Source organism: Chenopodium quinoa, unplaced genomic scaffold (genome assembly GCF_001683475.1).
Source record: "Chenopodium quinoa cultivar QQ74 unplaced genomic scaffold, ASM168347v1, whole genome shotgun sequence".
NCBI classification, from domain to species: Eukaryota; Viridiplantae; Streptophyta; class Magnoliopsida; order Caryophyllales; family Amaranthaceae; genus Chenopodium; species Chenopodium quinoa.
The window spans coordinates 3,888,300-3,904,711 of record NW_018742815.1 but is presented as its reverse complement, the minus strand read 5'-3'; the positions used below and the strand labels follow the sequence as shown (position 1 = coordinate 3,904,711).

The 16,412-nt window shown below is 39.7% G+C and overlaps 2 protein-coding genes across 3 annotated transcripts; both read left to right on the top strand.

Annotated features, from left to right (window-relative positions):
- Window positions 1-555: 555 nt before the first annotated feature.
- LOC110725793 (pentatricopeptide repeat-containing protein At3g09040, mitochondrial-like) lies at window positions 556-5,833 on the top strand. 2 transcript variants are annotated; one of them, XM_021905263.1, is made up of 2 exons: window positions 556-4,313; window positions 5,382-5,833. In XM_021905263.1, the coding sequence occupies exon 1, from the start codon at window positions 779-781 to the stop codon at window positions 3,698-3,700; it is 2,922 nt and encodes a 973-aa protein (XP_021760955.1). In that variant the 5' UTR covers window positions 556-778; the 3' UTR covers window positions 3,701-4,313; window positions 5,382-5,833. The 2 variants fall into 2 exon arrangements, with proteins under 2 accessions (XP_021760955.1, XP_021760956.1); XM_021905264.1 differs by lacking the exon at window positions 5,382-5,833 and having other exon boundaries at window positions 556-4,156; window positions 4,247-4,706.
- Window positions 5,834-5,876: 43 nt separating this feature from the next.
- LOC110725794 (serine carboxypeptidase-like 42) lies at window positions 5,877-10,296 on the top strand. The gene is made up of 10 exons (XM_021905265.1): window positions 5,877-7,297; window positions 7,710-7,817; window positions 7,920-8,012; window positions 8,090-8,177; window positions 8,386-8,476; window positions 8,607-8,918; window positions 8,986-9,119; window positions 9,247-9,339; window positions 9,431-9,548; window positions 9,794-10,296. Exons 1-10 carry the CDS (start codon window positions 7,054-7,056, stop codon window positions 9,959-9,961), a joined length of 1,449 nt encoding a protein of 482 aa, XP_021760957.1. The 5' UTR covers window positions 5,877-7,053; the 3' UTR covers window positions 9,962-10,296.
- The last annotated feature ends 6,116 nt before the right edge of the window (window positions 10,297-16,412 follow it).

The following is a 16,412-nucleotide window of genomic DNA, read 5'->3' as shown; positions in this document are numbered from 1 at the left end:
ATTTGTCATAATTATACTATGAGTCCATAGATTACATTTTTCCTTTCATGAATTCACAATCTTCCTTTCATTTGCTTGAAACAAACAAACACTTAATATATTATTTGATATAGTTTAATTCAAACGCATTATCTTAGGGCCTTCTCTTCAGCTTATTTTCAATTCAGTTTAGTTTCAATAAGTTCAGTTGAGTTTATAATTTCTTTCTCTCATAAAATATTCAGTTCAATTTAGTCAATCACAACAGGCCTTAGTACTTACATAATAAGGTACTAATACTAAGGTTCGATTTAATTCAACTTACTTTTGTTTTTGTTTTTTGTTTTTTTAAAACTAAGGAAGCATAGACCATTTTATTATAATAAATACTTTTGCTTACTGATCTCAAGTTATATTTTATGATATGATATGATTTTATTTGATTGTATGAGTTGATCAAACTTTAACCCTACATACAAAATATTTTTTCCTTATCCAATTCAAATTTATTTTTTCAACAAACACATACTCAAAAATTGGAATTTTTTTTAAAAAATAAAATAAAATGGAAAATATTGAGAGTTGAGACCATCCTTTTTGGTATAAAACTTTTTACTAAATTTTTTCGTGATCAGAGGTCACGAGCGGCATGCGCTTCGCCGGAAACTGAGAGCTGTACTCTGCTTGTCAATAAGTTCTTAAATACCTTAAAACAAGCAATTATCAAAACTCTAATTTTGTTTCAGAAATGTTTTAACTATGATTAAATCACTGAATTTTGGCTTCTTTTTCAACAAAAATGTACAAGAAAAACTCCCAATTTATTCGTTACTTCTGCAATTTCACACCAAATTTACCAACCCCACATCAGATTACACATGGGGTTGATGACCATCTTCTGAAACTATGCTTGGAACAATGTGGGAAAATCAAGGCACGCCAAGTGTTCGATGAAATGCCTCAAAGAATATCCCAAGCTTTTAATGCTTGTAAAGTTATCCATGCTAGTACCTTGAAGATGGGTTTTGGGTTAAATGGGCAGTTGGGGAATGCAATTCTGGATTTGTATGCTAAATGTGGTAATGCAGGGTATGCCAACACGGTTTTTGAGAGGTTGGAGATGAGAGATGTGCAGGGGTGGAATTCAATCATGTCATTGTATTTGAGAAGTGGGTTGTTAGATAGAGTTGTGGAGTTATTTGGGTCAATGAGGAATTCGGGTGTCGTGCCGAATCCGTTTACTTATGCTATTGTGCTGTCTGGTTGTGCCAGGATGATGCTGATTGAATTTGGGAAGCAAGTACATTGTGATGTTATTAAGATGGGTTATATGTGTCATACCTTTTGTGAAGGTTCTTTGATTGATATGTATGTTAAGTGCAATTCTTTAGGTGATGCTAGGCGAATGTTTGATCCCTTGTGCAGACCGAGTTTGGTTTCGTGGACTGCGATGATTACAGCATATGTTCAGATGGGATTACTTGATGAGGCACTTAAAGTGTTTGAGTGTATGCAAAGTTTAGGTTGTGTTCCTGATCATGTGGTATTTGTGACAGTGATTAGTGCATTTGTTAATAATGGGAGGCTGGATAAGGCAAGGGATTTGCTTACCCAGATGCCTTTTCCAAACACTATAGCTTGGAATGTTATGATTTCTGGTTATGCAAAAAATGGAAATGAGGCAGAAGCTATAAATCTCTTTGTGAACATGAGGAAAGCCGGTGTGCCATCTTCTCGTTCCACTTTAGGAAGTGTTCTAAGTGCCATTGCTAGCTTGAAGTGTCTTAATGTTGGCCTACCAGTTCATGGCCAGGCAATTAAGCAAGGGCTTGATCATAATGTTTTCGTGGGAAGCTCTTTGTTAAATATGTATGCCAAATGCCATAAGCCAGAGTCTGCAAGGCAAGTCTTTGATTACTTGGACCAGAGAAACATTGTGCTGTGGAATGCAATGCTTGGGGGCTACGTACAGAACGGGTTTGCTGATGAGGTGGTTGAATTGTTCCTGGATATGAAGGATGGTGGTTTGCAGGCTGATGCATTTACTTATACCAGCATTTTGAGTGCATGTGGTTACTTGAAGTGGCTGGATTTTGGAAGCCAATTGCATGCTGTGATAATTAAGACCAACTTTGAGTCAAACTTATTTGTAAGCAATGCATTGGTTGATATGTATGCTAAATCAGGCAGATTAGTGGAAGCAAGGCAGCTTTTTGAGACTATAGAGGGCAGGGATAACGTTTCTTGGAATGCAATCATTGTTGGGTATGTCCAGGTGGAAGAGGAGAATGAGGCTTTTGGCCTGTTTCGAAGAATGATGTCTGATGGTATGGCTGATGAAGTTGCTATGGCCAGTCTACTCAGTGCTTGTGCTAATTTAAAAAATCTTGCCCGCGGAAAAGAGTTACATTCTTTATCAGTGAAACATGGCTTAGCAACTAGCCTTTATGCAGGAAGCTCACTTATTGATATGTATGTCAAGTGTGGGGTGACTGAGACTGCATGCGAGGTATTTTATAGGATGCATAATTGGAGTGTAATCTCTATGAATGCTTTGATTGCTGGATTTTCTCAGGACAATCTGGAGGAGGCAGTAAAAATCTATAAGCTTATGCTGGCTGAAGGACTATGTCCATCTGAAATTACTTTTGCCAATCTTTTAGATGCATGTCACGGTCCTTGCGGATCTAATCTAGGGAGGCAAATCCACTGCCTCTTGCTGAAGAAAGGGATCTTGTATGATGATGGATTCTTGGGTATATCTCTATTGGGCATGTACATGGATTCCCATAGCAATGCAGATGCCGGTAAACTATTCTTGGAATTTCCAGAGCGAAAGAGTGCAATACTATGGACATCTATGATCTCTGGTTTAAGTCAAAATGATTGCCACAAGGAGGCTTTGGAACTTTATAGAGGAATGCGTAGCCAAAATGTTTTGCCTGATCAAGCAACATTTGCTAGCATTCTCAAAGTATGCTCCTTTTTAACTTCATATAAGGATGGTACTGAGATCCACTCCTTCGCTTTTCGCTCTGGCTTCAATTCAGACGTGTTAGTGGGCTGTGCCCTTATAGACATGTATGCCAAATGCGGAGATGTGGGAAGTTCTGTAAAGGTTTTTGAGGAGGTTGCCTGTAAATGGGATATTATTCTATGGAATTCAATCATTGTAGGATTAGCTAAAAATGGTTATGTAGAAGATGTACTAAAGATATTTGGTGAATTATTGCAGTCGCATGTATATCCTGATGAGGTGACGTTCCTTGGTGTCCTTAGTGCTTGTAGTCATGGGGGCAAACTAAGTGAAGGTCGTCATATCTATAATCTGATGGTTAACCAGTGTGGTATTCAGCCAAGACATGATCACTGTGCCTGTATGATTGACCTATTTGGTCGATGGGGTTTTCTTGAGGAGGCAGAGAACTTTATTGAAGAGCTGGAGTTTGAACCTGATGCTAAGATTTGGGCTTCATTTCTAAATGCTTGCAAGTTACACGGAGATGATGCAAGGGGTAGGAAAGCAGCAGAAAAACTGATTAATCTGGACCCTCATAATTCTTCAGCATACATTTTGCTTTCAAGCATACATGCTTCCTCAGGTAATTGGAGTGAGGTTGACTCTTTGAGAAGGAAAATGAAAGAAATGGGTGTCTTAAAGTTTCCTGGATCTAGCTGGATTGATAGTATGGAGGACAAAGTTGTTCCTAGCTCGCAATGATATATTGATGATGTTTGAGGCTGCTTTTTTCAAGTTGCATTCAAGACCATACTTCACTTGCAGTTGGGACAATTTTAAATTATTGGAAAACTTAGATAGTGTGCCTCACCATCTTTCTTCTGTCATCCCAATGTAAAATCTCTTGCAGAGCATCCCATAATCTGCTGTACTTCAGATTCAAAGCAGACCAAACAGTACTTTGACAATTTATGATGACAAAACCGATCGCAGAGGAAGCTAAAACCATTTTGAAAGCACTGTTGTACATATCCACCTTCAAATTTTGAGAAGGTAGTATACTATTAAAGGTGAAGTACAACAACAATAGCAACCCTGTGCAGCTTCCTATTTTGGCAGGATGTGGGGAGATATACATGTGCACAACATTATCAGTCAAGATTAGATGATAGCTCCTCAATGCAAAATATCTATAGAAGTAGAAATTAAATAGACATGGTATATAAATAGTCGCAAGAATTACTAGTTTTCTAGGAAAATGTAATATTGTAGTTGTGATGATGGAATATAATAGTTTTTTTTTGGCAGGGTCACGGGGTTAGAACTACGATGGTGTTAAGCTTTCAAAGTGAACAACTCAGTAGCAGGAGAGACTGTAAGTGAATCACTATCATATTATCTAGCTTAAGCATCAAAAGTCTTTATTTTCAAGGGGGAGTGGCCGAGTGGGGGACAATTGGAATTCTGCTACAATATTTGTAAATGTTGTGCTGTAATTCCTCCATAATTTTCCTAATGTAATGTTGCAGTGTTTTCCTTCCATTACGAGGTTATGTTTTTTCATCATCCTTTTACAAATTAAGAATCTTCTGCAGTTGTGCATATAATTTACTGATGTGTAGGTCTAAGACGTGAAACCTGGTTTTTGAACCGTATATCACCTCTGACCTGCTGCTGCATATTAACTACTGGCTTATAGTAACTGCCTATCTGTCAGTTATTGCATCAACATTAGCTAAATTAAAGTTTGGGATTGGTCGGCCCTACTTGCTAGAAATAAACTAGATTGCCTTTTGCGTAGCTTCAACATAGAGCTGTCAAATTGGGTCTATGGTCAGTGTGACAAGCGTGAGAAGCTCAGACACATTGGTAATACTTTTTGCAGATACATTGGCAGTACACTATACATCAAAAATACACTGCAGATACCTGAAAATTCCAGTGTAGTTAGAAAGGCTTAATAAGGGTTAAGTCTTCTAACCCTCTTTTAGAAAGGACAAATTATCATCACCATTACCAAAACTTATGCAAAATAGAAAAAAATAACTACATTAATTTCGATTCCTAATGAATTGTCATGAACTCATGACACACTAGATACGCTATACAATCAAATATATACAGTGTTTTTCTGGTGTATTAGTTGAGTAATGAGTTGTAATTTTCTCTCCTCAAGTCCTTGCTGAACCCACCAAGCCATCAAAACCACAAATGCTCACTTTAAAGTTTCAGCTATCTCCCACAAGATTGCATATTCTAAACAGCTCTGAAATTAGAGATACTCAGCCTCTGTTCTTTGGTTTACTATTTCTTGAAATTCAGTGTGTGTGTGTGTGTGTGTTTGTTTCCCGTCACATTTCAATCTCCTAGTCTATTATTACATAGGTGTGTTGTCGTGTTGATGGTGAACATAAATTAATTTGCTTGCTGCAAATCTACTCAGGCCAGTTCTTGTCAAGCCTTACAGATGGTGAGATAAATTGATCAACTCGGGAGCAGGAGGTATATAGTTGCCTTATGTGAAGCTTGAGAAGAGACTGATAAAGCAAGCCATATGTATGGGAAAGATAATTTTGTCGTGCTAATTCATAGAGATTGTGAGAGTGTCTCTTGATCTAGCATCTCCTTGATGTTCCAGCAAGTAGCTACTGACTTAAGAGTGGGACGGGGGGAGTATGATAGTACTGGGGACGTGCAATTAATTGCTTAAAGACATGAGATGGTGATTATATCCTAAGTTTCAAACCTTCAGCTAACAAACATGCTATATTATGCATGCTCAGAAAGCAATGACAACTAGTCAGTTTATGCAAAATCACTGAGCACTATTCCTGCCAGGCTGCTTCCCTTTGTATTCATTTTGAATCTGGTTTCTGCATACTTCCATTCTATGTTGCTAGGAGGTATGTTTCCAATTTCCCAACTAGACTATTTTGTGGTATTGTTTCATTATTTGGTTAAGAAATGAAATAAGTGTCTTGACTATTTTTGAATGTCAAATATCCAACACGTGTACTTGAGGTAAAATAAAGTGTTAAGAGTAACAAAGCTTCATTTGCAGTTAGAATCATTTTATGTGGTAGTCTAGATATGATTACTCTCCCTGTTTTTTAAGTGCATCACTTTGACTATCACGGAGTTTTAGGAGAGGGAGTTGAATGGATTAAAAAATTGTGTAATTGGGATTTGTTGGAAATAAAAATTAATTAAAAAAAAAGAGATTTTGGGAGTAATAGCTTATTTAAAGTAAGGAATGTAAGATTAGATAATAATAATAGAAGTGGGGGACCATGTGAGGAGAGAGATACAATAAAAATAAGAAAATATGTCAAAAAAAAGTGCTGAATTTAAATAAGGGCCGAAAATGGAAAGTGATGCACTTAAAAAAATTTGGAGGGAGTGTATTGTTAACTCAAATATGTGAGCTGAACATTCCAAATTGTCATTGTAAATGAGGGATAGTGTTTGGTGGTCTTGTACCTTCTGAAAAAACAAAATGTTCTCCTAATTATCCTAAATCCCAATCTTTTGGGGATTGTGCAGTCATATGTAATCCTATAAATTTGCATAGCCAGAAGGTAATGCATGTGCGGGCTCTTTGTTCAAAAAAAATTGGATGATTTAATTGTGCAAGACTGCAAGTGGAGCTTATATATTTACATACTCCGTATGAAAATATGGTCTCTATTTGGCTGATAGTGACTCTGTCAGTGCTGATCTTATATTCTTTCCCATACCAGTTCTTCTTTAGTCAGAGGTTTAAGTTTATCTTTCAATTGATTGAATTTCCCCTTTCAATTTGGTGATTGAATTTTTTGGGCGGAAATTAGGGAGGACATGTCATTACAAATTATTTCCTTAATTTCCGGGCCCATGTCGATTTTTTATTCAAAGATATTTGTTGTTATGCAGTCTAAAAGTTGTTCAATTGGACACTCTTTTCCCCACCTCCCTGAAAGCTAGTAGCTTTAATTTTTTTTTTTTTAAAGGATAGCCAACTAAAAGGATACAAACACACCTTTAATATTGGTACTTAATAAACCCACCATTCACATGCTGCTATGCAAATAATATAAATTTAGTAAGGGAATATTTTGAAAAAGTATAGACTGGAAATGACTAGCAGGGCTTGCATCCATTGGTGGCTGATGCTGATAATTTTTGTAGGGATTGGTTGTTTGAATGGGTATCCTCTCAAGGATCTTGTGATAGGATTGCCTGGCCAACCAAAAGTTGGATTCAGACAGTTTGCTGGCTACATTGATTTGGATGTTAAGACTGGAAAGAGCTTGTTTTACTACTTTGTTGAAGCTGAGAAGGATCCTGACCATAAGCCTCTCACTCTTTGGCTCAATGGAGGTTAGCTTCTTGCTCTTCTGTCTGCTTCATATCCTGACGTTCCATTGTACATTTTTTTTTTCTTTGTATTTGAATGTATTCTTCTCGGTCTTTGAAGACAAGCACCATCGACTGCTTTGCATTCATCATTATTGATTATGTATTGCTATTCTGCTAAGATGCCCTGATATTTCTATGCCGGCTGGAGTATCTACAAAGCTTTTATAATTTCATACCTAAAACGAGAGACCAAATAAGCTGCTTGATTACAGCTTTTAATAGTAAATTCCTATGTGCTCCATACCTTTGTTTGTTGAGACTAATAAAAACAGTGTAGATAATTGCTGACTATTATTAAGAACTGGTTGTCATAGCCCTTCACCCCACCCCCCATCGTGCTGTGTTTTGTTTTCACCTGCATTTTGGTTTGCAGGCCCTGGTTGCTCGTCACTTGGTGGTGGTGCATTTACGGAATTGGGACCATTCTTTCCTACAGGTGATGGTAGGGGTCTTCGAAGAAATCCAAAATCTTGGAATAAAGGTTGTACCTGTTAACCATTTATTTAGAAGCTTTCTTATCTCCTGCCTACGTTTGTAACCACTTTAATGGTACTTTTATCACCCTATTCTGTGTCGATTACAGCATCAAATCTCCTATTTGTGGAGTCTCCTGCTGGAGTAGGCTGGTCATATTCAAATACAACGTCTGATTACAATGCCAAGGATACCTCAACAGGTGTGGTACATTATTTTAGGACAGTCTTTGTTCTAGTTATTATCTCAATAAAAGCTTCATCCTAATTTTTTCAACAGCGAAAGACATGCACATTTTTATGATGAAATGGTATGAGAAGTTTCCAGCTCTGAAATCGAGGGATTTCTTTCTTACTGGAGAAAGCTAGGTAATGATCTCTTATCGCATTGTATGATGATCAATATCTCAATGGTTGTTTCCTTTGGCCCTTCCTACTTTCTCTCTTGCTGTACCCATGTTTTTTAGCAAAATTATATATTCCTTTCTTTTTCAAGTACTTAAAGAAAAATTTGAGGTACTAATGATGGTGTTCTAATATATTTTTGTGTGCCGCTTGTTATTATGGAGGATAATTTACAGGGCATTACATACCACAGTTAGCTGTTGCTTTACTGGATCATAATGCCCATTCTACTGCTTTTAAGTTCAACATAAAAGGAGTTGCTGTAAGTCATTTTGTGTAATTTCACCAATCTTACCTCTTTTCTTATCCCAACCAAAAAAGAAAGTAAAAGGGAAACCTTTCCATTAACAGTTGTAGTGACCCCTCTCTCTTTCTGTCTTTTTGTCGATTAGATTGGAAATCCATTGCTCAGACTTGATCGAGATACTCGGGCAACATATGAGTTCCTATGGTCACATGGGATGATTTCTGATGAAATTGGTCTCACCATAATAAAGGAATGTGATTTCAGTGATTATAGTTTTGGTAGTCCTGATCATAATGTTTCTGGTAAATGCTATGATGCAATAGCGGAAGCTCAGCTCAGCGTTAGTAGCTACGTTGATAACTATAATGTCATTGTAGATGTTTGCTACCCATCGATAGTGGAGCAAGAATTCCGGTTGAGAAAGCAGTATGCTTCATCTTCATTCCTTAGTGAAATAGTGATTGCTTGTTCCTAATTGAAATAGTTCTGATTCCTGAATTGTATCTCTGTCTGCTGATGTGCAGGCCACTAAAATAAGCTTGGGTATTGATGTTTGCATTAATTACGAATCTGGATTCTATTTTAATCTTCCAGAGGTCCAAAGTGCTCTCCATGCAAATCGAACAAAATTGCCCTACAGCTGGTCCATGTGTAGCGAGTATGTCAACTTATAGGAAGTTTTTGTTGGCATTATTGATTCAGGAGATCCTTCTTATGTTTCCTGGGAGATCTCAATATTTGGCTATGGGATGACATCACTGATAATTGCATCTTTTCTGTGACAGAGTTTTGAACTATACCAAAACTGATGTCAAGATGAATATGCTTCCCTTGCTTAAAGTAATTATCCAAAAAGGTGTTCCGGTTTGGGTTTACAGGTAGAAGCATGATATAAGATAAATTGATTTTACTCAAGTAATGGAGATATACAATCCTGAATTCTTTTATGCTCAATTTTCCATTACTCAGCGGAGATCAAGATTCTGTAGTTCCACTTCTGGGATCCCGCCAGATGATTCGTGAACTTGCTCATGAACTAAACTTTACAGTCACTGCTCCTTATGGAGCTTGGTTTCACAAAGGGCAGGTAATTCTCTTCCAACTTCTTATGTGGTTATGTCAGATGAGGACAACCAGCCATTATATATGATATGTAGATTACATACAGCATGCTTGTCTAAAGGATGCAAATACTTTGTGGTATATGTAGATAATTAGTGAAGTTGGAACAACGGTGTTTCTGCAACAACCAAATATGTATATTTATAGTATGTTTGGTACAGTTGAAATGCGTTTGTATGATACATTTACATCTGATCTATCTGGTAACAGGTAGGAGGTTGGTCAACTGAGTATGGAAATTTGTTGACCTTTGCCACAGTGAGGGGTGCTGCACATATGGTGCCCTATTCACAGCCAGCCAGGGGTTTACTCCTCTGTAGTTCTTTTGTTCGTGGACTAAGATTGCCTAATGCAACACGCCAGGCCATTGATGACTAGCAATATTTAGCAAATCACGTGAATTAGAATTGGTATGGGATCTCCAATTCTCCATTTGCTATGCTGCAGGAAACCATCAGTAATGAAAGGCAGATTCAAGTGCTTTTTCTTAGGCAATAACTAATTATTTCTTAGGCAAATTTTTTTTTGCTCTTTGGTGCGAATGCTTAGGCAAATGTACACATAGTATAGCGAGACTGTAATGCACGGATTTGTCAAATGGTTGTTGTCTCCTATTTTTGAAACGTCCTCAAGGCATCTCCAAGACATGAACATCACTAATTAATGTCTTATATTATAAATTTATATGGAGTATAAATACATCAAACTAATATAATTCACAAAAATTAGCAAACTCTAACCCTAAATCGACAAAACCTAACCCTAAAATTGGAAATTTGCCCTAATGCACACAACAATATCGTATGATAACTTACTAGATTTAAGGCACATTTTTTAAAAGTCGATCAAGGTAATTGTACAGTTAATTTTTCGCTAACTATGATGGCGCTAGATTTACTAACCAGCCAACTCACACACTAACTTATATAATAATGCACAGCATAATGAACACGATAGAACACTTAGAATATATCACAAAGCATACTTTTATTAATATCATTAATAACATATTTACACGGTAGTTTCTGGATGTCTTGGACAAACCCCAAAGTCATCTATTTATAGGCAAAGGAGGACAACCCCCTCCAATGCGAACAGGCACTAAGCACGCATGAGCGCCAAGTGGCCCTCATGCAATTAACCGTAAACTATTACAAGTCAGCAATCCTAACAAAGCATCACAGATAGCATTCCTAGCCAACCATCGCAAATTACCACCATCAGTAATCCTAGCCAATCGTTGCGGATCGCCATCATCATCACTCGTGTTTCTTCGCTTCATCCAGAATGCCTGCCCACAATCCATGATCCATAATGTGAAGTGTCACTTCGCCTTGGCTGAGCATCTAATACTTATCCATATATAGCAACCATTCGCATAACTGCTCCTTGCTCCAACCAACGCCTTGCTTCGCATTTCCATTGCACCTCTTCACATAAGGATTAACTCCCAACACCCGTGCCAACTGCCACCAAGCACAGCACCCACGTGCTGCCTTGTCAGCACCGTGCTAGAGTCCAAGGGTCGTGTTGCTTCGCAACAACGCAACAGTAGCCAAGTGTTGCATTGCTTCGCCAAACCGCACCATGGTCCAAGCGACGCATCGCTTCGCTGTACCATGCCGTTGGCTTGCTACGCTCTGCAACGACGCCGGTTCCCAACCGACGCGTCGCTTCGCAGCCAACGCCAAGCACCCACTAACAAAGGCTCGCCATAAGCCTTTGCTCACACCCAAGTCACTTAGCCCACTAGTATCAAGCCAACCTTGTGTCCAAGTCCTAGATAGCCCACATCATCCTTAGAACCATGCACCATGGCCCTAGCCAATGATGCGTCCATGGCTGTACCAAGCCATGACTGACACCATCCCCCTAAAGAGCTTTATATTGCTCTGCGCTTATAATATTAGTGAACACGCCAGTGACAGAAACACAATAATGGACTATTGGCCCCAACCCTTGGAACCAATGCCCATCCAAGCAACCTTAGCTTACCAAGATAACATATAGAGGCAACCATATGCCCTTATTTACTTATTAACCACACCATAGGGTTTTACAATAATATGTACAAGGCCTAGCACCATAGCCAAGCCGTAGTGTGCCTTTGCCTAGGCACGCCATGCCGCGCATGGCCCAAAAGGGGTCTTACAAACCTCCCCCACTTGAAGATCCTGACGCCCTCGTCAGGTACTCTTCAATCTTACCCTCGAATTTCCATAACGTAGTATCACGTTCCCAGAAGCCTCCGCTTCGGGGTAATTCTTCCACCGCACCAAGTACTCAACTCAACGATTCTTTTTACTCTGGCCCAACACCCTCCGATATAAAATCTTTTCCACATCCTTAGTGAATTGTTTTTTGATTGTTGGTGGGTTCCTTTTTGAGGCAGGATGCAGAACCTCCGCATCCTCGTAGTATGGCTTCAAGTAGCTTACATGGAAGGTTCGGTGCACCTTTAATCTCTCTGGTAATTGCAACCGATATGCAACAACACCCACTTTCTTCAACACCTCAAATGGACCATCATATCTTGGGATCAAAGCCCTTTGCGTCGTTTTGGTGCTAATCTTTTTCCAAATCTGAGGAGTTAGTTTCAGCTACACTTTATCCCCAACGTTAAACTCTAACGGACGCCTTCCCTTATCAGCGTACTTCTTCATGCGATGAGAGGCCTTTTCTAGGCTATCTCTCGCCTCTTCCATCAACTCTTGATGATTTGTAGCAAATCGATGTGCTGCGGGGCAGCCCACATCCTTACTTTGCTTTATGACTTCATGTGGCGTAAGTGGTTGCCAACCCATAGCAAGTTCAAAGGGACTCATTCCCGTCGCCAAATTCTTATAGAGGTTATAGCAAAGCTGAGCAGGATCCAACAACTCCAGCCAATTCTTCTGAGAGGCTGTGACATAATGTCTTAGATACTCTTCTAGTAACCCATTGATACGTTCCGTCTGCCCATCCGTTTGTGGATGATTGGCAGTCGAGAATTTTAATTCCAAACCCAACAAGTTAAACAAAGCGACCCAAAATCGACCAGTAAACCGTGTATCCCTATCACTAACAATATCTTGCGGTAAACCAAAATATTTAACAACATACCCAAGAAATAGCTTTGCTGCCTCCTCGGCAGGACACGCATTAGGAGCCGGGAAAAACACAGCATACTTCGAAAATCGATCTACCACCACCATGATAGATTTCTGCCCGTTAACATTGGGAAACCCTGAAATAAAATCCATCGAAACCGAAACCCATGGCTTCTCCGGAATAGTCAATGGTTGCAATAAACCTGCTTCCTTGCGACGTTCAGTCTTGTCTAATTGGCATACGTGACATGACTTCACATATGCCTCCACTTCCGCTTGCATTCTAGGCCAAAAATAACTGCGTTCCAACAACGCTTGCGTCCTTTCCCTTCCTGGGTGTCCAACCCACACATCATCATGGACCGACCTTAACAACTCTTGACGCAATTTTCCGGATGGGACGTACAAACGCCCTCCTTGTGCTAGCAACAACCCGTTCTCTAGCCAATACCTTCGCACAGAATCTTCCTTCACTAACTCACATAACTTTACGTACTCTGCGTTGTCCTTGCACTCATCCCGAATACACTGTGTAAAATCAGATTGCACACTAGTAAGGGCCACAAACACTTCTTGCGTTTTCCTACTTAGTGCATCGGGTACACAATTATGGCGTCCTGGTTTGTGCTGCCAAGAAAAGTCGTATTCCTCAAGAAATTCCATCCATCGAGCTTGCTTTGGCGACAACGTCTTCTGTGACTGAAAGAATGTATTCGCCACATTATCCGTCAAAACTGTAAATTTTGTACCCAACAGATAATGGCGCCAAGTACGAAGGCAATGAACAACTGTCAGCATTTCTTTTTCATGTGCAGAGTATTTCTCCTCCGCCTCTTTGAGCTTTCGCCCTTTGAAAGCAACGGGATGTCCATCTTGGACCAGAACCCCACCAATGGCTCTACCCGAAGCATCAGTATGTACTTCGAACGATTTATTGAACTCCAGAAGTTTAAGCACTGGTTCGGATTAAATGGCTAACTTTAAACCCTTGAAAGCATCTTCACACCTGTCTGACCATACCCACGCTTGACCCTTCTTCAAAAGATCAGTGAGCGGTGCTACCTTTTGAGAATAACCCTTAATGAATTTTCGATAATAATTGGCTAAACCCAAAAATGATCGTAACTCAGGAACCGATTTTGGCTGTTCCCAATTCACGATTGCCTTCACTTTGTTTTCATCCATCCGAACTCTTCATTTGCTAATTTTGTGACCAAGGAACATAATCTCCGTTCTTGCGAACTCGCATTTCTTTTTTTTCACATATAACTCGTACTTCCTCAATTGTTCGAAAACCAGCCTAAGATGATTAACATGTTCATCTAAACTGTTCAAATACACAACAATGTCGTCTAAATAAACGACACAAAAACTATCAAGATACTCGTAAAGAACGTTATTCATTAAATTACAGAAAGTAGTCGGGGCATTGGTTAGCCCAAACGGCATTACAAGGAATTCATATGAACCATATCTAGTTACACAAGTAGTTTTGGGCTCATCACCCTCTTTAATTCTAACTTGCCAATAACCAGAATGTAAATCAAGCTTATCGAAATAAGAAGCCTTTGACAACCTATCAAATAAATCTTCCGTCCTTGGAATGGGATACTTATTCTTCACTGTTACCTTGTTCAGCGCGCGATAATCGACACACATACGCATCGATCCATCAGCCTTCTTCTGAAACAGCACCGGCGCGCCATATGGAGCCTTTGATGGCTTGATAAAACCAGCATCCAACAAACCATCAAGTTGCTTGCGCAATTAGGCCAATTCTGATGGCCCCATCCGATACGGTGCCTTAGCAGGTGGCCTCGTACCGGGCTCCAATTCTATTGCATGATCAACTTCACGCCTTGGTGGAAGTCTCTTGGGCAGATCTCCAGGCATCAAACCCTCAAATTCCTTCAATAGATCAGCGATTTCATCTGGTACTTCAACGATCACATCCTTCTTTATTTCAACCAAAGCGGCCAAGAACGTAGGTTCACCACGTTTAACACCTTTCTTAACCTGCATTGCTGACAATAAAATATCAGTTGAAGTAATATTAGCAGTAGATAACCTACCAGGGACAAAGCATGGATATGCTTCATCGGTTATCATAACACCGCCCAAGTGGGGCGCAACCATCAATTTTGCTTGCTTGAAAAACTTGTTGCCAAGAACCAATTCGTAATCATCCATTTCCACAGCAAGCAACTCTACTTTTCCTTTCCATGCCCCCGTCTTGAAGGAGACATCTTTCACAATACCGACGGAGTTTGCAGCGGCAGAATTCACCGTATTAATCATATGCGAAGATGGTTGAACTTTCAACCCCATCTTCCGAACAAGACCACCCTTCAGAAAACTATGGGTAGCCCCTGTGTCTATCATAGTCCACATATCGGAACCATTCACAGTAACCCTATAATACATAAGGCCATCGACTGGTTCCTTTTGTTCCCCTTTTATCGCAGCACATACTATCTTCATAGTATTCATTCTTGGTGCGACGTCGTCTTCTTCCTGTTCTTTTTCCCTTGAATCCTCTTCGTCACTACTTGATTCACCCAGCAACGCAGAAAGTTGTTGGCGCTTCGGGCAGTTACGAGCTATGTGAGGACCTTTGCAAATGAAGCACCCGTCAGTGAATCGGGTCTTCTTGTTTGAAGAATTTTCCTCTTTCTTATTATCGGATTTCTGACCCGACTTATCACCACTTTTGAAGCCCTTCCTTTTTCCGAACTTCCTTTTCTTTCCACGATCGTTACCTTTTTTCTTTCCGCCCTTATTTTCAACAACACCGGACGGCTTCCAATCAACTAATGCTTCAGCGGCAACGATCGCAGCGTTCAAATCTTGGACCTTCTGTCTTCTCAAATCGGTTTGGGCCCAAGGCTTCAAACCTGACATGAATTGAAATAATTTATCCTCCTCGGACATGTTACTGATATCCAACATCAAAGACATGAATTGTTTAACATACTCACGAATGGTGTTTGTGTGCTTTAAATCCTTCAATTTATCCCTTGCAACCCAAGACGTGTTGTTGGGAAGGAATTGCTTTCTGATCTCATCTTTCATAACATCCCATGAGGCTATGGGGTCTTTTCTGGCTAATCTGTCTGCTTCTTGACGAGATCTCCACCACAACTTTGCATCACCGGAAAGTTACAGCGCGGCCAAGTCAACTTTGCCACCATCTCCCCGATTTTTCAATTTAAAATAATGTTCAAAATCCCAAATGAAATTTTCTAGGGCCTTCGAGTCCCTAGATCCATCAAATGCTTTCAGTTCTGGAACCTTAGTACGATCCTCGGACGAATATGAAGAAGTTTTTTCTTCTACCACCTTTCGAATAAGTGAAAGTTCTTCCCTTAAATAATTCAACTCCGCTTCCATTTCAATCTCCTTCTCCTTGTACAAAGGAGTACCATTAGGGCTAAACATCTCCCTTTGTTTTCCCACCAAATTCTGTATCATCCCATTCATTTCGTTCAGTTGTTCGGAAAGTAACTGAACCGATTCACGCACCGTACTTGGGGGAAGATCATCATTTCCCAAACCTAAGTACCTTTCGATTTTGGCCAAGGAGGCCTTGTTTTCTTCAAAGAACTTCACCATTTTCCTACGTTTGTTGAGTGACAAAAGTTTCCGAAAGAATGCTAGTTTTATGGGACTAAGATTGTGGGCCAGGACTTTGTGGGGGTGGAATCACACTTAACGGGACCGGATTGTATATAGGATGATGA